This window comes from Puma concolor, chromosome B1 (genome assembly GCF_028749965.1).
Source record: "Puma concolor isolate L17-30 chromosome B1, mPumCon1.1.hap2, whole genome shotgun sequence".
Lineage (NCBI taxonomy): Eukaryota > Metazoa > Chordata > Mammalia > Carnivora > Felidae > Puma > Puma concolor.
Genome location: NC_141670.1, coordinates 106,410,434 through 106,434,368, shown reverse-complemented (window position 1 = coordinate 106,434,368; position 23,935 = coordinate 106,410,434). Strand labels below are relative to the sequence as shown.

The following is a 23,935-nucleotide window of genomic DNA, read 5'->3' as shown; positions in this document are numbered from 1 at the left end:
GGACTATATAACCTGGCGTTTCGGTAACAATGGCAACTTCTGAGTAACTATCCTTTATGGAAACGGGAAACAAAAACTTTTCACCTCCCGGGTCAGGAAGACAAAGCTAGCGTCAGGATTTCCTCATCTCGCGACAACTTTCTGACTCTCCCTGTAGGCGCGTGCGTCAGAATTGAGAGCCCGGGGAGCCGCCCAGCCCAGAGGGTGGAGCAAACCGTGTAAGGAGGGAGGGGCCATCAGGAAGGGGTGGAACGGAGGAGGGGCTGGAAAGGGCAGAGCGGAGGGAAAACTTGTGTGGGCCCCGCCCCTCGCGGCACTTCCCCGGAATAGCGTCAGCCGCTCTATAAGAAAGCGTGCGCTGAAATGCTCGGCCTTTTACATCCGGGAAGCGCCGGGCTTAGGTTACGAGGTTGAGGTACGTTGTATTTTGTGCACTATGGTGATAATTGAGGCAGAAGTTTTTGGCCTAGTTAAGATGCACGAGGTTCAGGGATCTTGTAGTGATCGGTCTACGACAGCTTTGGAAACCTCTAGGTTCGAAAACCTGAGGTATTCTTTTGATCACGCGGCGGCCACGTGCAACCCTGGCGCTGAGTCAGAAGTCGAGCGCGCACGGGTCACGGGCCCTCCGACAAAGGATCGGTGCACCTGATGACCGGCAAAGGTCGCGAATTCCGCTGTCGGTGTCAAGTGGCCATCTTGAAGCTACTCCGCCACTGTTAAATAAATAGTGACACCGAATCCTGATACCCGCCACATTTAGATCCAGAAAGTGAGTAATCTCTGTAGTTGTGCTTGCTTGGGAGTTCTGGGATTGTGAATCTCCATGTATCTTTGGGACCTGTCAGCTGTGGCAGTCTCCCTTCCTAGCCATGGAAGAGCATATTCTTGTTTATTGGCAAAGCTGTCACCATTTAATTGGTATCAGATTCTGACTTGCACAAGTAACATTAATCACTTGAAAACCTGAAGGGTGCCGGGTTATTGGGCACATATCTAACTATTGCTTAAATGTTTTTAGGAAGCTGAACTAATCGTTCCAATGGATGACAGGAAACATGACAAGGTATGTTCCTTTTTATTCATATTTCGTCGTTAATCCAGAATCCTTAGTGCTAAGTAATGGGAAGGCCAGAATTGGCCCGATTTGCTGCTACTTTGTAATTTGAAAGAGTAATAAATAGCCAACTAAATAGAAAGTAACTGAAGTTTTTAAGATTTCAGCACTGTGACTTAGGACACAGAGTTTACAAAACTGGTTTTCTTCTCTTGCAGATAATCAAGAAATTCAAAATGTATGGGTGAAGTCCTGTTTATTTAGAATCTTGTGGTGCACTGCCAAACGTGATTTTTTTTTAATCGCAACATGTTGCATATTGAGTGGTGAATAATCTGTAAACTATCAAGTTGGTGGTCTCCGTATAGGCCAGAATATTACTTCGGCGTAAGTATGACATTTAGTAGAGAATAAGTGAGTGCTTGCTTGCTATAATTAAATAAAATGCTTGATTTCATCTGGAAAAAGTCGTGTTCTAAGTCACTACAGTATTTGGGTGGGAACTACACGTGAAGCCACCTTACCCCTAAGGGACAACAGTCATTTTTATACCGTACAAAAGATTAAGGCTACTACACAAGGTGAGCAGCTAAGCACTTTATTCACACAGATGTGCACTGAACACTTGTGTCTTTTAAAGGTCACACTTAACATTTAACAAGAAAAAAAAATTAGCTATTATCAAGGCATATTTTATGAGCCAAGTAGTTTCCCGATCCAGTCTATTAAAATTTCAGTATAAATGTTGCTTGCATCAGCACTATACTTTCGTTATAAAGGTGGCCTGTGCGAAGTTGCCGTAAAGATAAATTTTCTCTCCTGTATTGCACGTTTTCTCAGCCCTTGTGCAAGTGTGCACTGTCTGTACCGCTATCATCACTAGTTGTAAATGCTTGAAAAGTTCTGCCTTTATCAAAACCTTGAGCTTTTACAAAAGGTTTAACGTTATTCTGCCTGACATAGCATTGCAGTCCTGCAAAATCGTAAACTATAAAGCACCTTTACGTTAGCACCAGTTTTTTACAAAGCTGAGGATTTACAAAAAGGGTACGAGTAGATGCAGTAGGGAAAGGGGTGAAGTCCCCTCCATATTAATACAGCCATTGAAAAGGATTACTTAACATGATCTAATCCTAAAGTTCACACTGATTTTTTTCACCTGTTTTTATGCATCTATTTCTTGGATGGATCTACAAAAACTTTAAAACACTGAAGGGCCCTTGATATTAGCAATCATTGTGATTAATTAAGTAGCCTGAGAGGCAAGCCTTTTTTGTTTGGCCTAAGATTTTGCATTGCTAATCAAGAATGTCCTGAAAGGGTGTATAGTAAAGCACCCTTAATTGTCCCTTAATTGTGTTGAGAAATAGCCAGAGGGAAAACTTGCCTTTACTCAGCAGTGGAGGCTGAAAATGACCTGATAAGCACTGGGGCTCCAGAAGTTTGGATCCTACGGTCTCACCTTGGCCTCTGGGCCTGTTTCAAAGCTATGGATACTATAAAACATTACCAGCCTTTTTAAAACGGTCATTGAAGGCCATAGCCACTTAAAGCAGTGCCTAGCATATAGCTGGTGCGTTAATTAAAGCGGTTGAAACAGTTAAATTCTTTTAGAGCTTTTTCTCACTAAGCAGAGAAAGCATTTTTAACAGTATTTTTATTAGCTGGGACTATCAGGATAGTGGAAGTCTACAGATTTTAGTCATTACAAGAAAGTTGCAATAGATGGCACTCTTAAATCATGGTCCAGCAAACCACATAATGCCAAGGAAAAATTTTATCAAGTTGTAAATTTGAAGTAGCTGAAAGTAATTGCTAGAGGATGTTAACAAATAAGGTGGATAAATTAGGTTGTACATCCAACAACTTGAAGACATTCATCAGGAATTCTTCCAAATTTTTCTGGGTAGTATGTGTTGCCATAATGCATAGTACAAAGGCTTCATTCAGGAATGTATGATCATTGATCCTAGTCTAGGTTTATAATGGAATTCCTTCACTTTTTTGGCCGTTGATTTCCTCAGTTGTTAAAGGCTACAGAGATTCAATGTGTGAAAATGTCTTAGCCTTTTGAAGAAAATCTGAGCTTAATGAAACAATGCCACTCCTTGACTCTAGTATAAACAGTATTGATTGAGTTATAAGCTCTAAATCCAAATGAATGTAAAAACAGCCTTACTGCACTCTTGATACACAGTAATCTCTGGAGAATGCTAATAAAGACTCCAGAGTAGTTTTTGGGTGGGCCACAATGCTAGTTAAGGGTAATTAGTACTACACTGAGGTATCTAACAATATTCACATCACAAATTCTCAAGCAGCAATGGTGCACATGATTTAATCACAACACAAAAGAAGGAACATGGCTCTCATCTCCGTTGGCTGGCATCTCTGGCTGAGTGCTAATGTGGATGTTGAACGTTTTCCAGTATTTTCTCTTGAAGCTTCCATGTGAAGAACTACAATTTGGTGACGCTTTTTATCCAAGGTACAAAGGCTGAGACTTTGGTATAGACACCAGGTGAATCCTTGACTCCACAGCCATACCCCCAGGAGGTCACCCCATACACAACCCAACTCTCTCCTGACCGAACACACATGAGTGGTCCTCCGCTGTCTCCCTGGCAGCTGTCAACACGTTTGTGTTCATGTAGATTTCCAGCGCAAAGCATCCTTCCTGTAAACCGACCCTTGTAACGTTCTTCACAAAACCTCTTGGGAAGTAAGGGGATGGCTGCTTGTTGTAGAGTTCTTGAATAGGCTCGTCCTAGTCAGACCAAATAATCTGAGTTAGATGCCAGCCAAAGATCTTACACAAAAGCACTACATTTAACAGTCCAATGAACATTTAATTGAAAATAAAACCCTATTGTGGCATAGTGTAGTTTAAGTGAGTGGTAACTATAAATGCTATAGAAGGACCTGAGTGGCAAGAACTCCAAATATGTCATCTGATAAAAGATTGAGAAGCAAAACATTCCTGTATACTAACCATTTGATGTTGGTGTACTCACTGGCAAGACATTAACTGTTCAGTGGCTAATATGTATAATTGATGATGTCCTCTACAATAGTCCTTTCTTGGGTCTAAATTCCACCTTTTTTTCTTGCATCCTATGTACTCAATTGAAATAATTCATAATAGAACATTCTGTAAAACTGACATTTATCATTTCTGTTAACTTGTATCTAAAGGAAGGTGAATGAACCTTCCCTCTTGCAGTAATTGAGAATGGATACACTTAAGTATTCTCAGACACTTGATTTGCCTCATGGTTCCACATAGCGTACGGAAAAGGCATTTACTCTGATCTCATTTTATTGTTTCATTCAGCAAATGTTTTCTTTGTGGTTTATCTAAGGAGTGGTCAGTATGTGCTTCTTCAGTATTCTATTATCTGCAACAGCTATTCTACCTTTTTTCAGCTATGAAATACAAATATAAAGCCCAGATTTAATGCAGTGTGTGATGAACACAAATACTCTGTAAATAAAACACTGAAATTATCACCTGTAGACAGACATACTTGATGCTCTTTTCAAGAGTATAATTAGCAGTATTGATCATATTTAGTGGAGAGGGGTCAACCTGTCCTTTCTCCTTATTCAGTAGCCATTTGGGAATCAAGTACCCAATCCAGGTGAGCCCCACATCTGTTGTTTCAAGGACCATTCTGAACAAGCACTAGCTGATACACACTGATAAAATTCTATAGCAAAATGATACGGGAAGTTGTCATTCAGCCGGCCAGGCCCAAGTGTTCAAGTAGGATCTTAAAATCATTTCTTCTGTCTCTTTACTAGTCTGGGCAACTGAAAGTAAGGAAGGTTTCTCTACCAGCCCTTAAGGTGATTGAGTTCTGTCAATTTGTACTAAACTGAATGATAACCAATAGTACCCTTGGGATACAAATCCAAATTGCATGCATGCATCACAGGCTTGGCAGAATTTCCAAACTACTAAGCCTGAACCCATTTAAGATTTTACTACCCATTGTACACCCAAAAGTACTGATAATCCCAGACACAAGAAAGGTGCCCAGATGTCATTTGTATTATCTACATTACCCGTGTCTCCCCATCCTGTTATGTAACAATTGGAGGCGGTTTTCTGTGGCCTCTCTCTCCGGAGTGGCAAACAGGCCGGCAAAACATGGCTGCTAAATCTGACACACTGCTCTTCTGGTCCTTCTAATCTAACCAGGGCGATGTCGTAGTCACTGCTGTCAGGTCGATACTCCCGATGAATCACAATCTGCTGAACTCCAATTTCTTCTTCAAACTCTTCTGGCACCAGAGTATGATAATCCCCAACCCGAACAGCATAGCTCCTTGTACTGTTACCATACCTGGGAGGCAGAGAGCTAGTAAGAGGCTAGAGATTGTTAAACTGTCAGCAAGGAAGGTTAACATACTGTAGGCCTTTCCTCCTATTCCTTATCCCTTTTGTAAGTTTACTTTTTGCATTTCTCTGATCCCAGTGCTCTCAGTCCTGTACTCCAAACCCACTTCGTTCATATCACTGTTTAATCCAGGTTCCTGGCCTGGTTTTCTGAGAAGGAGCAAATGTGCAGCATGAGTGGAAAATAACAGCTAAACATTAACCTGTTATCTCCCTACCATGAAAAAGGATCAAAACAGGAACAGATAGAATAGGGCAAAATTACTGTCTTGTTATTTGCTGTCTTCATTTTTCTATCATTTCCATGATAGTAGCTCATCACAAAGCTCTCTGAGGGCAGAAACCATGGCTGCTCTAACTTTGTATCCGTCAAAGCACTTAACACATACCTACTTTACTCCCCTTTCCTGTAAACTGAATGCAAACCAAAACTATTTTCAGGGCAACATACATTTATTATATTCTCACATCTCTTAAATCCTTCTCCAGATGTCACCTCAGTGAGATGACTGCAGCCCACCTTTTGCCCTCCTATACCCCAGCACTCCCAATATCTTTAATCACTTTTTTAACACCATTTTCTAACAGATTAATTTATTATGTCTCTTGTCCCCTGTCTCCCCTGCTTAAACAAGAAGTAACTAAGGACACAGGGATCTTTATGTTCACTGATGACTCTAAAACACCTATAATAGTGATGCCCATTAGGTGAGAATGCAGCATATGTCTTTTAGTGAATGAATGGATGGATGGATATTTTTAATGTGTATGTCTTTTTTCCTTAAAGTATTCAGTTAAAGTAGAAATATTTACTAGATTGATAGTTCTCAGCCTGTTTTTTCAACCAACATACCTTGATTCTGGTGCCTCCCCCTAAAGCAGAGTTTCTCAACCTTAGCACTGTTTTCACATTTGGAACCAGAGAAATCTTTGTTGTGAGAGGCTGTTATGTGCACTGTAGGATGTTTAGAAGCATCCCTGGCCTCTCTTCATAAGGTAGTGAAGGTATACACACATCCAGACACATAAACACACACCCCAGTTGTGACAACCAAAAATGTCTTCAGACATCTCCATATGTCCCCTATGGTGCAAATTAGCCACAGTTGAGAACTACAGACACAATATGATCCAACTCACTTCCAGGTTACTAACTCTTTCTCACTTAAGATTATATAGCACCTTGCTCACTTACCCCCTACCAGTACTTAAAACATCTTAAAGGCTTAACTTTCAATACCATGTCCATTTACTTCCTTAACTTCCTCACTTGCATTGAGCCTATTCTCCATCTCAGCCACCTGCTCCCGTCATGAGACTTAGACCTTGTATTCACCAAATACTACACATTTCTGAAGTCTTGATTTAAAGCATCTCCCACTTTCTACCTCCTATCCTTACAGTTTTATAGCTCTACCATTCTTCAACCCCATTACGCTTCAATCCTTTGACCCCACTAGTTTTTTCATTTCAATCTCACTTTGCCTATGACTTCCCTTCTTACCAGGCTTGGATTCCACAATCACTCCTTTGCAAAAACTCAGTCCCTCATTCCTTTTATCTGCCAAACTCTAGCTATGGTTTCATCAACTTAGCACCTGGTTTGTGCTAGCGTCTGACTGTTGAGATAGAAATACGTACATTTTACAGCTCTCACCTTAATTTTCTTTTTATGAAAACTAGAAAGTCTTACACTAGATATGAGACCTGTACTTGAATGTGAATTTACAGAAGTCTGTATTGAAAACTTGAGTTTTCTAATGACTGCCTATTTAAATACAGCCTTCCATTTCCTCCTGTAAAATTACTAGAAGTTCTAAGTTGTTCAAACACTCTAACACCCCTAAGTGGGGCTTGCAATATATAGAGTAAGTTTCTTAACTATGTCAGCTCAAAAAACTGAACAGTGCTACAAAGATGATTTAGCTTATACATCCACCTATTCTTGATCTATAATACTAATAATTTCCTGTGCTTCCTTGATTCCCCTTTTCCAACCATAAGTCATCACAGACCTTTTAAATTCAGAAAGCTTCTTATATATTGTTCCCAGAGAAGATCCTCTTGTGGGTTCCACTTCAAAATTTAAGTGAAGTTTGGGATTATTTCACATCTTAAAACAGTAAAAAGTAATAGTCATGGAGAAAGATCAGATTTACTTCTCACTCCCACTTTCTGGGTACTGATACTATATTATAAAAATTCAGTTTGTCTAGGGGCCCCTGGGTGGCTCGGTTAAGCACCCAACTTCAGCTCAAGTCATGATCTCATGGTTTGTGAGTTCAAGCCCTACATCGGGCTTGCTGCTATCAGTGCAGAGGCTGCTTCAGATTCTCTGTCCCCCCTCATTCCATCCCTCCCCCACTCACGCACTTGCTCTCTCTCAAAAATAAACTTTTTTTTAAATTCACTATGACTGGGGCGCCTGGGTGGCGCAGTCGGTTAAGCGTCCGACTTCAGCCAGGTCACGATCTTGCGGTCCGTGAGTTCGAGCCCCGCGTCGGGCTCTGGGCTGATGGCTCAGAGTCTGGAGCCTGTTTCCGATTCTGTGTCTCCCTCTCTCTCTGCCCCTCCCCCGTTCATGCTCTGTCTGTCTCTGTCCCAAAAATAAATAAACGTTGAAAAAAAAAATTAAAAAAAAAAAAATAAATTCACTATGACTAATTAATGTATTCAGGTTTTAAGGTAAAACCTCAAGTGATTTAACGCCTTTCTAAAAAGAATAATTGTGAATGCATCCTTGAAAGTGGTGCTGAAATGTTTCCATATTATCTTTAGAATGGAATTGAAGAAATTCTCTTGAGCTTCATTGTCCAGTGCAGTAGCCAGTAGCCCAATGTGGCTACTGGAGTACTTGAAATGTGGTTGGTCTGAAGTAAAATGTGCTAAAAGTATAAAATATGCACTGGATTTTGGATACTTGGTATGAAAAAGAATACTAAATATATTGTGTCTATAGATAATAAGCATTAAATATCCCGATTTTATATTATATTTTGCAATGCTATTTTGGATATACCAAGTTAAATAAAATATTAAAATTATTTCCACCTGTTTGGATTTTTTTATCTTTTAATGTGGCTACTAGAAAAAGTCACATTTGTTGCTCACATTGTATTTCTGCTAGACAGTACTGGTCTAGAGAAATAGTTTGGCATAAACTAGGCATCCTATTTTATTATATCTCTTTAATACAGTCTCTTACATTGTTTATTACATTGTCTATATATAAATTTTAAGCTTGGATTATGAGACATTCCCTTCATACGTGAACTTTTTATATCCTTTCACATAATTACAGTACTGTTCAACCTGAAAAAAAAAAAGTCACTACAACAATATTTTCCACTCTTTGAAAGAGCTGTGTCACTTCACTAAAATGATCCTTGTGGGGCGCCTGGGTGGCTCAGCCGGTTAAGCGGCCGACTTCGGCTCAGGTCATGATCTCGCGGTCCATGAGTTGGAGCCCCGAGTTGGGCTCTGTGCTGACAGCTCAGAGCCTGGAGCCTGTTTCAGATTCTGTGTCTCCCTCTCCCTGACCCTCCCCCGTTCATGCTTTGTCTCTCTCTGTCTCGAAAATAAATAAATGTTAAAAAAAAAAATTAAAAAAAATATATTAAAAAAAAAATGATCCTTGTATCTAAACTAACTGTATAAATATATTCTACATTATCTGAAAATTGGGTCTTCAGCGAGTAAACAAAGAAACATTTCTACAACAAGGAAATTTCGTTTTAAAATACCCAAGTGTTAAAGTCTTGTGTAGTATTGCCTTAATGTGCCCCTTCATTCCTGGACTACTGCAATAGTCTTGTCCAATGGCCTTGCTGCTTCAGGTTTTAACTTTTTCAGTCCCTCCTTCACACTGCAGCCAGAGTGAGGTTTCTTTTTTTTTTTTTAATTTTTTTTTCAACGTTTTTATTTATTTATGGGACAGACAGAGACAGAGCATGAACGGGGGAGGGGCAGAGAGAGAGGGAGACACAGAATCGGAAACAGGCTCCAGGCTCCGAGCCATCAGCCCAGAGCCCGACGCGGGGCTCGAACTCACGGACCGTGTGATCGTGACCTGGCCGAAGTCGGACGCTTAACCGACTGCGCCACCCAGGCGCCCCCAGAGTGAGGTTTCTATCTGACAATATAACTACTCTTCTATATACCCTTCAAGAGTTCTCCACTATCTACACAATAAAGTTCAAATTCCTTAAATGATACGCAAATTCATCCAAGAATGGCTCTTGCCTACCTGACCTCAGCCTGGTCTCCATTCCCCTGTCATTTTAGCTGCTTGAAGAGGTATCCCACACACCTGGCTTTATTCGAACTATTTGCAGTATCCCCCACCTACCATCTTAACATGACAACTGATTTTATCACTCAAGTCTCAAGTCCAGAACCTCCTAGGAAGCTCTTGTTGCCCTGCCCGAAAACTGACCAATCCTGCCTTTGACACTCTCACTAGCACTGTCAGAGCATTTATAACAATTTCTAAGACAAATTAAGATGTCAGGTCTCCCCAGGTAAAGTCTCCTTAAGTGTAAGGACCATGCTATACTCACTTTTGTATCTTCAGCACTAAGCAAAGTGCTTGGCACAGACAAAAAAGTCTTAGTGTATGTTAAATAACTTCTTTTCAAAAAAAAATTTTTTTTTTAATGTTTATTTATTTTTGAGGCAGAGAGAGACAGAGCATGAACGGGGTAGGGTCAGAGAGAGGGAGACACAGAATCCGAAACAGGCTCCAGGCTCCGAGCTGTCAGCACAGAGCCCGACGCGGGCTTGTGTAAAGTCTTGTGTAGTATTGTGTAGAACTCACGGACTGCGAGATCGTGACCTGAGCCGAAGTCGGCCGCTCAACCAACTGAGCCACCCAGGCGCCCCAAATAACTTCTTTTCAAAGGCATCCACGTGCACATATATAATACTGTCATCCCTAACTTACTGAAATCAGAGTCAGTTTCTCACCAGTTCTCATAACAACACCATCACTAAAGTTTCTGTTACACTTGTTGAAATCCTCCAAATATCTAATGTTCTTGTTAAATTCTGGCTGTTTACTAGAAGCACCTGTACCACTTTTAAATATATAAATGCCTAGGGTGTCCTGGGTGGCTCAGTCGGTTAAGCGTCCAACTTCAGCTCAGGTCATGATCTCAGTTTGTGAATTCGAGCCTGTGTCAGACTCCGTACTGACAGCTCATTGGCTGGAGCCTGCTTAGGATTCTGTGTCTCCCCCTCTCTCTACCCCTCACCTACTCACTCTCTCTCTCTCTCAAAAATAAACATAAAAAAGAATTTTTTTTTAATATATAAATGTCTAGGTCACAAATCTCTGAAAATATTAAATTAATAGGGCTGATGTAGAACGATAGGTGATTCCAATTCACAGTCAGGCTTGAGAACCACTACAAGCAAGACTTAAAGGCATAGTGATAACTCCTGCCCCTGCATGTCTAGAATCTCTCCAAGTGAAGTGAGCATCGTAAGAGATTACATAAAGGTATCAAAACCCAAAACTCATACACGTTACATACATATTCTGTGTTCTCCAATCAAGCAGATTTCAGCCAGTAGATTTAAATCTACTCCAAAATTAGTATGTTCACCAATCAGGAGTTGATATTAAACTGAAAATAAAAATAATATATATACCTGACTAGAGGGGGAAAAAAAACACCATTCTTGTCAAATGAATCTCTTTATTGGTACCTACACTTTTAAACTTGTCCTGATTTAAGGAAATGGACCAGTAAACCTAAGCAGCGATTCCCACGCTCCTTTCACTCCAATTATTTTTAGACATAATCACATGCTTGGAATTTGAAGAGCATCCAACAGAAGACTGGATTAGTTTGCTAACCAAATATTTGTCTTCTACTGTCACCTCTCTTATACTTCAGGGATAATACTTTGGCTGAGGTTCCCAATATGACTGCAGATTTTGAAAACATTTACTGTAGTTCTAGGCTTCTCAAGAAAACATATCAAGGAAACTTTTTTTTTTAACAGAAAAACTAGTCCAGCTTTTGTTACTTAGACAAACTTTATTGTATTCAAAAATGCTTCTAAACCAAACATTTCAGGTTTCGGCTGACACACCATTCAGTTGTTTGCTTTGCTGAAATGCCTTCAACTACCCCTCAAATAAATAGTGGATGAAATTACCAGACAGGCTTCAGCAAGAAAGGATCTGAAACACAGTGGCTTAGTAAGATCCAATGCCCTCATTTTTCTGAGATTCTGAACAATAAAGAACAAAAAATTACTGGAATTAAAAATAGAAGAGTTGGGGCACCTCGGTGGCTGTCGGTTAAGCATCTGACTCTTGATTTTGGCTCAGTTCGTGATCTCACGGTTCATAAGATCAAGCCCCAGGTTGAGCTCTGTGCTGGCAGCATAGAGCTTGCTTGGGATTCTCTTTCCCTCTCTCTGCCCCTTCCCTGCGTGTGTGTACATGCATGCACACACATACATGTGCACACGTGTTCTCTCGCTCTCTCAAATAAACATAAAAAAAGTGATTGACTAAAGTTACTTGTATAAATGATTACAGTTGCTTAGAAGCCTCCGTAGAAACTTGCACTGTCATATATGTGTGTGTGTGTGTGTGTGTGTATTCAGGAAACGGTTTTAGCATGATTGACAGTATTAGGTATACCACCAAAGAGCATGTTCTTAATGAACTCTACTAGATACTAGGTCATGATGAAGCATATGCTAAGCATCTGATACTCTGTGTCTTTAAAACGTGACTCCATTATCTCTGTGCCTCATCTTTGTAATTACAAAGACCTAGACATTTCTGATTTTCAGAGCAACAATCTTTAACAATTTCCAGCTGCTATGGTGTTTCTAGGAAAAAAATGAAAGATAAAATCAGGTAAAGCTATATTTTTGATCAAATCAAATTTGCAGTAGAATCACAGAAATAAGAGAGTCCTTGATTTGGGTACATTCTTCCCTCCAATATGATGTCTGTTACCAGAACAAACAACTAAAAGGAATTAGTGTAATATTCAGGAATTTTTCTCTCACTTATATTTCTGCAGCACCATAGAGAGAGGGTCATATCATGATACTCATAATTTAGAGTATCAAAGGCAAGCAATTTATATCATATAAGAATCATAGGAACTCCAAAAACACTTGATTTATCCCAAGTTTCCACTTCAAAATGCCAACAGGATATTGCATTCATTCCAACGTCTGTATTGCATTAACACTAGGGAAAAATGTGAAGAATGAGATAGAAGACCTTTAAATGGTGATTCACCAACTATCTCAGTTTTTGTGCTGGCATTAAAATAAGTGTTTAGAGCATATCACAACATGTGAAAGTTACAAACGAATTAGAATTTGATTACTAGAACTGTCGTCCTTAGAATAAAGTATCCTTATCATGCAAAGAGACTATATAAAATGAAGGTAACAGCATAGTGGATCTGAAGTAACTGCATTGTGATCTCAACCTCCCCAGGCCATCATTCTTAGATTGTTCAGATATGAGGATTATATAAAAGAATGACTACAAAGGCAAAACAAATTAACATAAAGAGCTGTCATCCCATAGTATAAAATAACACAGATGGGAACAGCAATCTAGGCCTTATTCAGAAATAGGTGTTCAAGAGCACCAGCCTATATCATCACTGCAAGATTTAGGCACCAAAAAAGGCCTGATGAACAAGAACCCATTTTATGGAATATGCAGAAGTCCACTAGTTAAAGCAGTAGAGATACAAATAAAAAACAGGAGTGAAAGCTCATTCCAAAATATACCCAGGGTGCCTGGGTGGTTCAGTCAGTTAAGCGTCTGACTTCAGGTCGGGTCATGATCTCACAGTTCTTGAGTTCAAGTCCTGTGTCAGGCTCTGTGCTGACAGCTCAGAGCCTGGAGCCTGCTTTGGATTCTGTGTCTCCCTCTCTCTCTGTGCCCCCTGCTCGCTCACTTGCTCTCTCTCAAAAATAAATAAACATTAAAAAAAAAAAACAAATTTCCCCTACCAGTAGACCTTAAATTACACTCCCAAGAAATCTAAAAGGAAGGTAACCTCTCAGAACAATATTGCTTCTACGTTGCAGTCTCTGCAATTCCAGAAGAAATCTGTTTTGCAAATTTAAGAGTTTCTGATGATTAAAGGAGGGTTGTTTTAATCCAAAGTCCTTGAACCCAGAAAAGAAACAAAATTTGGAGCTTATTCTAATCACTAGTAACTGTCCTTATGCCTTTTAATGAGCTTACTGCAATAAAGATGTGAGCTGTAGCTCCTTAGGCACTTCAAAACAGGAAGTCTATGAAATCTGGTAAAGGTTACAGACCAAGGCAGATGGATATAAAACACATTTGCAAAATAATTTTCTCCCTACACACATTAAAAGAATCTTGCATTATATCTAAAATACATCAAAATGCTGCATATCATAATCTGCTCCTCTGCTTTTTAATCAACTGTCTTTATCTTCTGTGCAGATAAAGGGAAGAAATTCAGAAATGACATATGGAAGGAATTATCTGTTGATCCAGGTTTAAAATACCACCATTCTCTAAAGAGTCAAACATTCTTAAATATATCCACTATCTGGCAACTAAGCCCTCACTTTCATCATGCAACAACCATTTAGGAGTATATCCTATGTGCCAAGTAATATATTAGACACTAGGTTTATAAACAGAAAGGAGATGATTTCTGACTTTAAGCAATCATCTAGAAGGAGCAGGCCAGAGGAGGAATAATGACATGTAAACAAACAAACCCAAACCCAAACATGTAGCAAAAAAACAAAAACAAAAAACAAAAAGAAGAAGAAGAAGAAAGAAAGAAAGAAAACGAAAAAGACCTTCCAAAAGTCAGATCTAAGTGTTCAACTCAAGTGGAATTTTTGGGTAATTTCCCTACTTAATACTTTAAGCCTTGAACCCTGAAGTCTGTAACTTTTAGCAGAGATTTAAAAGATGAAGCATTTAGAAAACAGGATAATCTAAACTGAACCTACTGAATTATTTTGCCTAACCTCTAAACCCTAAGACAGGCTTCTCCAGGTTCCTTGTAGTTTCCTACCTTATTCTTCTCCAGTGGTCAGTGGAATAAAATCACCCAGAATTTTTTACTGTTGAAAATAAGAATCTTTGATTCTCTTTTTGGAACCCTAACATATAACAACCAACATTTGTTTTGAATTTCACATTTTATCAAATACTTTCAGACATTTAGCAGGTCCTTTGTTCTTCACTGTGGAATATTATTGCCTTCATTTCATGAGTGGGAAAACTGAGGCTCCAAGAGGCTAAATAATTTTCACAAAAGTGAATAGTTAAAATTGGAGAACTGTGACCTTGGTCTCAATGGCCAGATCCAAGTCTCTTGTTACACAGTACCAAGTTCTACTGACTTTTGTCACCATGACTCTACCTTCTCTCCCTCCTTTTCTTTTCCATCTTCTATCTCTATTACAATAGTCCCCCTCCAGTTCCTACCATAGTGAGTCTTAATCACTTGGTAACACGGACCAATTGGAGTCACTCCAGTAGCATGTGTGCAAAGATTTTTCATCTAATTTGAAGCTCATTCACAGACTCTTGGATTAATAATTTTGCTTTACATCCTCAGATCAATCCTATATATCTCCCAATGACTCATCTTAAAACCCCTCTTAGATCACATTTCAAGGCTCAAAACCTTTAGTGGTTTCCCATCACCTAGTGAATGAAACAAAAATTCACTATTCCGGCATTTCAGACCTTTCCTGCTTCTCTCCCTCTCTCTCTTTAAAGTTTACTTATTTATTTTTGAGACAGAGTGTGTGAGAGTGAGGGGAGAGTCAGACAGAGAGAGAGAGAGAGAAAGAGAATCCCAAGCAGGCTCTTCACTGTCAGTGCAGAGCCCAATGTGGGGCTCAATCTCATGAAACATGAGATTGTGACATGAGATAAAATAAAGAGTTGGACATTTAACTGACTAAGCCACCCAGGGACCCCTGGGTCTTTCCTGCTTCTCTACTGTAAGTCCACTACCAAAACTCCAGATCACTATCTTAACTAATAACTCCCATCGTTCAAATATGTCTCCTGCTTCTTTCACCACTATTCTCTCAACATTAGATGGTTACCCAGCTCCAGTCTCTATCAATCCATGAATACAACCTCTTGTGCTTGGACACACTTCATAACAGAACTTAGTCTTCCTCCCACATACAGCCCATTCCATCTTTGAATTGTCCTAGTGTTAAGTAAATAAAAAAATAAACAACTCTTTGGTTAAAATGAAAATTATATTTTCTCCCATTAACATCTGAAGTATCTGAAGCAACAGGTAACAAATCTAATCTGATTCCACACAATCTCCCCTGTCTGTTTGCCTTCCCTGGTGTACCATGTCATTTTTTCATCATGTGGCCCCCAGAACTGAGCCAAGTTCTCTCTGTTTGATAGTGACAGTGCTTTTGTCTCTGACAATAGCTTGAGCATAGTAAGAATAGCTAGGCTCATCACTGCTTTGCCTTGACAATATTCTTTCAGTGCTGCTCAAAACTGATAAACTTTGTGAGCAACTGCATTACATCACTGACTTGTATTAAGGCTGCAGGACTCTAAAACCCATGCGGTCATTTTCACGTGTGCTACATTTAAGCCACATTTCCTGGAACTAAAGTCAGCATTTTACTTCCTTCTTATTCTGCACTGCTTGTTAGGATCAAACTATCAAGATCTTTTCCCATCATGTATCCTATCTTCCAATATGTGTCTCTCCCAATCTTCTGGCATCCAAAAATATAATTAATTTGCCATCAGTGTCCTTTTTTAGTTTTGTGACTAATATGTTGAATAGGACATGGATAAGTATCCTATGAGCTCTATTACAGTCTTCCTCATCATCATTCTTCAAACATATCCAGATCATGTTCTGTTTTATCCACTAGGCAAGTGGGTCTTAACCTTTAGTGTTGAGAAGGATCATCAGAGATGCTTGATAAAAATGCCAACTCCTGAGGCTTGGCTCTAAAGATTCGGTAGATCTGGAGGAGGGGCCCAGGAATCTGAATTTTTAACAAGCTAAATGTATCTAATATTGTGGTGGAAAGACCACACTTTATTTTATTTATTTTTTTTTTTTCAACGTTTATTTATTTTTTGGGACAGAGAGAGACAGAGCATGAATGGGGGAGGGGCAGAGAGAGAGAGAGACACAGAAACAGAAACAGGCTCCAGGCTCTGAGCCATCAGCCCAGAGCCCGACGCGGGGCTCGAACTCACGGACCGCGAGATCGTGACCTGGCTGAAGTCGGACGCTTAACCGACTGCGCCACCAAGGCGCCCCAAGACCACACTTTAAAAATTGTGCCCTGAATTTTTTTTTTGATACTATTTTATCAGCAATATCAATAGCTCCCTCTTCTGGGTTCCTATAGCTACACTGAAAATTCTTATCATAGCAATGATCCTTATCTGTCTTCTCTCCACTATATCCTATAGCATATTCCTGGGAATATTAAATTTTTGTTAAGTCAATGAATGAATATAATCTTTATTGTGTGTGCCGTTGATGTAACACATGAATGTATTAAACCCACTGATATATAGGTGAACTCTCAAACTCAATTATTATCCCAGAAATGACAAAGGCTATGTAAAATATAGATATGTGTCTTCTGCACACTTTACAAATGGAAGATTACTTCATAAATATTTACCAAAATAGATAAGAGGAAATGAATAGAGATCCTAGAAACAAAGATATATGAGAACTGAGCATACAAGATAATTGACATAAATCTTTGGGTAAAGAATGTAATGTTCATAACTAAGATTTAACTTAAAAAAAAGAAGAAAAAAAGAAAAAATAAAGCTCCATCATTAGATAGAAAAAAATATTTAAAGTTTTTTTAAAAAGAATGTAATGTTCAATACAAAGTGCTGGTAAACTAACTATCCATGAAAGTATAAAATGAGGCTCCTTTCTCATACTATGTATACAAAAAATAAACAGTAAACAGATTAAAAACCTAAACATGAACAAAATTATACATTTTCTTAGTGAAGAAGTAAGATAAAATCTTCATCATGTGGGGCTAGGAAAGGATATTTAAAATTTTTTTTTAATATTTATTTTTGATAGAGACAGAACACAAGTGGGGGAGGGACAGAAAGAGAAGGAGACACAGAATCGGAAGCAGGCTCCAGGCTCCGAGCTCCGAGCTGTCAGCACAGAGCCTGACGGGGGGGCTCGAACTCACAAACTGAGATCATGACCTGAGCCAAAGTCAGACAGTCAAATGAGTGAGCCACCCAGGTGCCCCTAGGAAAGGATATTTTAAATAAATATAAAAAATTATATCAAACTTAAAAAATTGACACATATTAAACATATTAAATGAAGATATTAAAATATCTTCATAAGAAAAAGATTTTAAACAAGTGGACAGGACATAACCCCAGACTGAGAAAAGGTATTTGTAACACATAACAACAAAGACTCCGCACACAGAACAAATTTTTTAAATCAATTACAAAAAGACAATCCAATATTAAGATAAGCAAAGAATATGAACAAAGAAATTCATGAAAGAGGAAGACACTAATCAGGGAAGTGGAACTGAAAAGAAATCCAAAAAGTCTAAGATTGACAAAAACTAAAAATGTTGATAGATAATATCAAGTTGAAGTGGGGACTTGAGGAAATGGACTTACCTACTGCCATGATATAAATGGATGCAATTACTTTAGAAAATAAATTAATAGTGCTGAGTAAAACTGAATTGTGCCCATACTCTAGCAAAATGCTCCCACATATGTGTACCCAATGAGACATACAATAGATGTCTATTACAGCATTGTTTTTTCATAGTGAAAGAATTGAAACCAACTAACTATCCATTAGTAGGGGACTAAATAAATCGTGATTTAGCCTTACAATAGGAGTTAAAATTCACATGGTGGTTAAAGTGAACAAAACCTATATGGATAAATTGTACATATATAGTGAAGCCTTGTATCACATATGGAAAAATATAAAACAAATTCTTGCTTGTAAGAATTTTTCAATGACATGTTATACATTTTATATAAGACTTTTTATTATGACCATTTTCAAATATACACAATTAGAATAGCACAGTGAAACTCCTGTATAATCACCTTGCTTCACTAATTATCAATATTTTGCCAAGGATTGGTATACGTTTTTAAATCCCAAAATTCATGCTGAGGAAATGGCCATTAGTCAGGCCCACAAAAGAACACAGGACAAGAACAAAGGAGAGCCAGGTCCTAGTGCAGACACTGCCACCATGAGCAGTGTGACTCTGGCACACCATTTTTCTCTGTATGGCCTCCCCTCTCAACTGGGAAGACTTCAGAATGAAGTGATAAAATGTTTGGGAGATGAGGAAATAATCAGGATGCAACCTGGACTTTCTAGAAGGTACAAATAGAGAAATCTAAAAGACACAAAACACCAAGATCCAAAGGATCAAAAAACAATAAAAACTTCACTCCCTACTCTTAGTATCCACTACTGGGTCATCTGAGATCTCCTCTAGGTCTACTGGGATATGATTTCACCCTCAGATAAGTTCTTGAGGGAAGCACTAACATAGTTGCCTCCCCTCCCAAAATGCATCTTCTCTTCCCCCAAATACAGAGTTTGCTTTAACACTGGCGTAGCAAGTAGCTTCCAGAGGGCTCTCGTTGCTCCTTCTGTTACCTCCCCCACCTCCACAGTGCCGTGGGCACAGGTAAAGAAGATTGGTAGCCTGGCTCTGTCACCCCAAGTTTCTAGTATGCTACGGAGCAGGAAGGAATTGGAAGCACTGTCAAATAAGAACCCAACGGACTTGTTTGGAAAGGTGGACACGTACCTCTTGAAGCAGTGTGCTGCTGTAAGGACCCAGCAGCTACTCAAGAGTGTGGCCCCACAAAGGAGCCTGCCATCTCCATGGGATGACTTAAGCCGGAGGGACACTTGCCAAGGCCAACCACCCCTAAGAAGAAAGTAAGCCACTTGAGTCCGTATAAGGGAGAAAAGCAAAGAAAAGCATCCATTAAGACAATGACTTGGAAGGCTTGCAGGTGGGAGGAAAGCCACATAAAAGGGACCCTAGCAGGTAAGATCTCTCCCTACTTTGAAAATGGTACCCCTACAACCTGGAGCAGACCACACTGAAGATCTGCTTATGGACATTTGTATGCATCCCACCCACCTCTGACACTCGTGGAAAAAACTCCGTCTTCTCTATATTTCATTGCTTGAAGTGTATTTTCTCTCCTCACTACCTCACCTAAGCAGCCCGAAGAAGTATTTCATTAAGCAAAGTACTGGGTTTCCATTAGTAAACGCAACAAATAAAAAAAAAATACATTTAAAAGAGTCAAGTCTAAAACAAATATATTCTAAATTAAATGAATTTTGTAGTTACATATTTTTCAGACCTCCTCTTAGTGAGATTCAACAATATAACTTTTCAGCAACGTATCTATTGTATAAATCAGGAGGTAGTGATCTAAGAACACAGTCTATATAAAGTAAATGTAGATTAAAAGAAAAAAAATGTAATCTGGATTTAATTTAGGAAATTAAGTAAGTAAAATAAATCCCTCATATCATAGTAGAAAAACCCCCAATTTGTAACACTGTACGTACATAAATAGTTTTGTAATATGTAAAATCTCTGAAGGACCTTTTACCTTAAAGAATTTTTCCCACCAATGATCCGCTTCTGCCGACGGTGCAGTAATCTCAAACCACAAACAGATGAGAGGGATTCTGAAGCAGACAGAGGTTATTAATCAGACTGTTGTATTGTTAACAGTGGGACAAAGACACAAGTGACACAGTCTCCTGCCGTTTCTTTCTCTATTTTAAAACATCTTTTCTCCTCAAATTATAGGATACCTTCTCTTATAATAAAAATTAAAAGTTGGGGTGCCTGGGTGGCTCAGTTGGTTAAGCGACTAACTTTGGCTCAGGTCATGATCTCACGGTTCATGAGTTAGAGCCCTGTATTGGGCTCTGTGCTGACATCTCAGAGCCTGCAAGTTGCTTTGGATTCTGTGTCCCCCTGTCTCTCTGCCCCTCCCCCGCTTGTGCTCTGTCTCTCAAAAATAAACAAACATTGGGGCGCCTGGGTGGCGCAGTCGGTTAAGCGTCCGACTTCAGCCAGGTCACGATCTCGCGGTCCGTGAGTTCGAGCCCCGCGTCGGGCTCTGGGCTGATGGCTCAGAGCCTAGAGCCTGTTTCTGATTCTGTGTCTCCCTCTCTCTCTGCCCCTCCCCCGTTCATGCTCTGTCTCTCTCTGTCCCAAAAAAATAAATAAACGTTAAAAAAAATAAAAAATAAAAAATAAACAAACATTAAAAAATTAAAAAAAAAAAAAAAAAAGAAAGAAAGAAAAGTCTTCTCATTTAGCCAAGGCAACAAGAATTCACAAGCAGACAAGGAACTTTATGAGGTTTCCCACATTCAGCTGTGACCCTGTCCAGCATGTCATCCCACAGGCGCCTACAGCCCTCCCTCTGCTGATTACAGAGACTGTTTCGGAGTGCAGGAACATTAAACAAAACAAGAGAATTGCAAAGGTAGTACAGGTCTAAGTAATTTGCTTTTCACATACAACACTTTCCAGGCCACTTATACAAAATGTAACTTAGAATGGGATTCTGATCTATATTTACATTTATATTTTACTCATATAGCATATTATTATATGGAAAGGGTTTACTAAACACACTAAGTGGCATTTTAGGTAATACAGTCAAATTTCCCAAGATAACAGACTCTCACAAGAGCATAAAAAAAGAATTAAGAACGAAAATATATGAAAAGGTGGTATACAAAAGAAAGTAAATAAAATAAAGTATAGCTATTTAAAAAAATTTTTTTTAATGTTTTTATTTATTTTTGAGACAGAGAGAGACAGAGCATGAGCAGGGAAGGGCAGAGAGAGAGGGAGACACAGAATCTGAAGCAGGCTCCAGGCTCTGAGCTGTCAGCACAGAGCCCAACGTGGGGCTCGAACTCACAGACTGCGAGATCATGACCTGAACCGAAGTCGGACGCTCAACTGACTGAGCCACCCAGGTGCCCCAAAGTATAGCTATTTTAAAAATAATTTTAGAAGGAGGGGAATCTATACAGGGGTATTTTGTTTCTTTGGTTAAGTACATGTGTACCAAGTATAGATTGACACTTTTTCTATCTGTGTAAGAAGAGAAGGTGGGGAATTGTGCCAAGAGCATGAAAATCTAGTCTGCACTAATATTCCCCCATAATAACCAGGTAGAAGTGAGCTCAGTAGGGGATCAACACTAGTTATTTCTTCATGGAGAAAAAGGTTCAACAATGTTTACCAAGATCATTAATTTGCCAAGTGATCTCAGAGGCATGCTGTCAAACTTTAATTCTCATCTCTTAGGATATGAATCCTCTAGATGACACAGCAAATTATAAGACATTAGAAAAACATAAGTTTCAAATAACGGTCCAAGTCAGGTCAATGTATATAAGGCCAAGATAAAGAATGATGTAATACTGAGCAAGCAAAACTGAAAGTTTACATCATTCCAGGGCAAAGCACCAGACTGCAAAAGTGTAAAATCTAATAAGGCGTAAAATCCACGGCTACAAAAAAAAATTTTTTAAGCAAAATGAAATTCATTTATAAAAGGATCCCATCAGATGACCAATAACCAATGCCTTGAGTTTCAGTCCCCTTATAGAAGTCACTAGGTCTTGAGCCTCAATACAAAATCAGGGTTAACAAACCAAATTATGTAATCCAGCTTGTTTAAGAGGAAATATTTTTTTTAAGTTTACTTATTTATTTTGAGAGAAAGAGTGTGCGGGAGAGGCAGAAAGAGAGAATCCAAAGCAAAAACATTTTACAATTATTGAATTTTTATGTTTTTCTACCACTTAAGAAATTTGACATAATCCAAAGAATTAATTATATTCAATTTTTAACTATAGTTTAAATTACTGAAGGCACTTTAATAAGTTATAATTAATACTTGTATATAAGTATACTATTTAATAATATTAAACATATGATTTAGTAAGCCGATTATGTGTGTGTGTGTGTGTGTGTGTGTGTGTGTATAAAACAAAGCACAAAAGGTTTTAAGTACTCTTCATACTCAAAAGCTCCTCAGACAGTGAAGAATCATATTAACAACATCCAGTTCATTTTTGCATGGTCTTTAGCAATTAAAAGATGTTAGAGGAAGAGAATGTTTAAATACAGATACACCTACTTTTCAGAAAATCCAATGATCAAAACTCTGAGCTTTCAAAACACATAAAGAGATCATTGTTCTATTCATAAAATGTAACCAGTTTTCTACAAAATAGCTACTTCTTTATTCTAAAGGAGTATTTGTTTCATAAAAGTTACACTCAGCTTTCAATGACCTTTCTATTTAAGTATAAAACACCTATTACTGTGTTGTACTGAAAGATTATTTCTCATTTCCCTTACATTTTTTAATTTCAGAGAATAAAATCTACAAAAGATAACCTTCTTTTTGCAATTACTTTTAAATGTATCTCTATTTTTAAAATACTAGTGAGAGTGGAAGAAGTTCCTTTCTATGCCATATCTTTAAATTGTCATTTCTGGCCTTGTTTTTGTGAAGTAATTATCAGTTCTAAATCTTCAAGGATACCGACAAGTTTGACAGTTTTATCACATCCAGAGAAGGAATGGTACAGAAATGGCTGAGAACGTGGAAAGGGCCAGATGCCAGAGATTACAAATCCTGTAAATCCACTCTTGCCCCTGAGCTCTGCTCTCCCTGTAAGCCCCATCCAGTCAGGTTTGTCAGGAAACCACTGCCTCTAAATATGAGCACAAGGAACCAGGGATTATATACAGTCTTATGAAGGAGACTTTTGTTATCAAAGTACTGCTGATACTAATCAAGTGAAGAACACTCTTTGACTTGTACAGGCCCTGGAAAATGACTTACCTTTATTACTGTTACCTGTTGCCTTCTTGCCAAAATAATCACAAATGACCCCTGCATCTTCACTGTGGCGGCAGTTATGTCTTCCAATATCTTGTTTGATACAGTCAGCTAGGGACCGCTCATTTCCTGTGCACTTCACATTATCCACATGGATGGGGCCTTTCCCTTCCCCAAAGTAAGCCATGGTTCTTGCTCTGGCAGGGCCCCTGGAAACAGAGCGTTCTTGAGGATGTGGAGAACCAGTCACTCATACATTTTAACACATCACAACATATACTCTCATTCAATTAATTTTAGTATATTAAACTTAGCATCTATGTATGCTAAAAAAAAATTTATTTCATGACTATCAAAAACAAGCTTAAAAGAGATAACTCTACCTTCTTTGTTTTGCTAGCCCACAGTTTCTTTACTGCCCTGGGTGCCTCTAATTTAAGTTTTGCTAAGAAAGTCACATTTAATGGCATGTCAAAAATTAATGATAGTTTTCGACTCTAGTTTTTGTTTTTGTTTTTAA

General features: G+C 38.7%; 1 protein-coding gene, 1 long non-coding RNA gene and 1 other non-coding gene across 4 annotated transcripts in view; 2 read left to right on the top strand and 1 right to left on the bottom strand.

Moving 5' to 3' along the window:
- Positions 1-331: 331 nt before the first annotated feature.
- LOC112858962 (uncharacterized) lies at positions 332-4,565 on the top strand. The gene is made up of 3 exons (XR_003223414.2): positions 332-772; positions 1,022-1,066; positions 1,276-4,565. It is a non-coding gene; the product is annotated as an uncharacterized LOC112858962 (long non-coding RNA).
- Positions 823-953, top strand: LOC112859197 (small nucleolar RNA SNORA24). Its single transcript, XR_003223496.1, has one exon. It is a non-coding gene; the product is annotated as a small nucleolar RNA SNORA24 (small nucleolar RNA).
- Positions 1,640-23,935, bottom strand: part of PRSS12 (serine protease 12) — a 77,723-nt gene continuing 55,427 nt past the window's right edge. For both annotated transcript variants that reach the window (XM_086704321.1, XM_025921712.2), the window contains 5 exons: positions 23,419-23,624; positions 20,140-20,218; positions 19,314-19,436; positions 5,126-5,406; positions 1,640-3,824 (listed from right to left, as the gene is read on the bottom strand). In XM_086704321.1, coding sequence (XP_086560447.1) covers positions 3,517-3,824; positions 5,126-5,406; positions 19,314-19,436; positions 20,140-20,218; positions 23,419-23,624 — 997 coding nt within the window. In that variant the 3' untranslated portion in view covers positions 1,640-3,516. The remainder of the gene's footprint in view (positions 3,825-5,125; positions 5,407-19,313; positions 19,437-20,139; positions 20,219-23,418; positions 23,625-23,935) is intronic.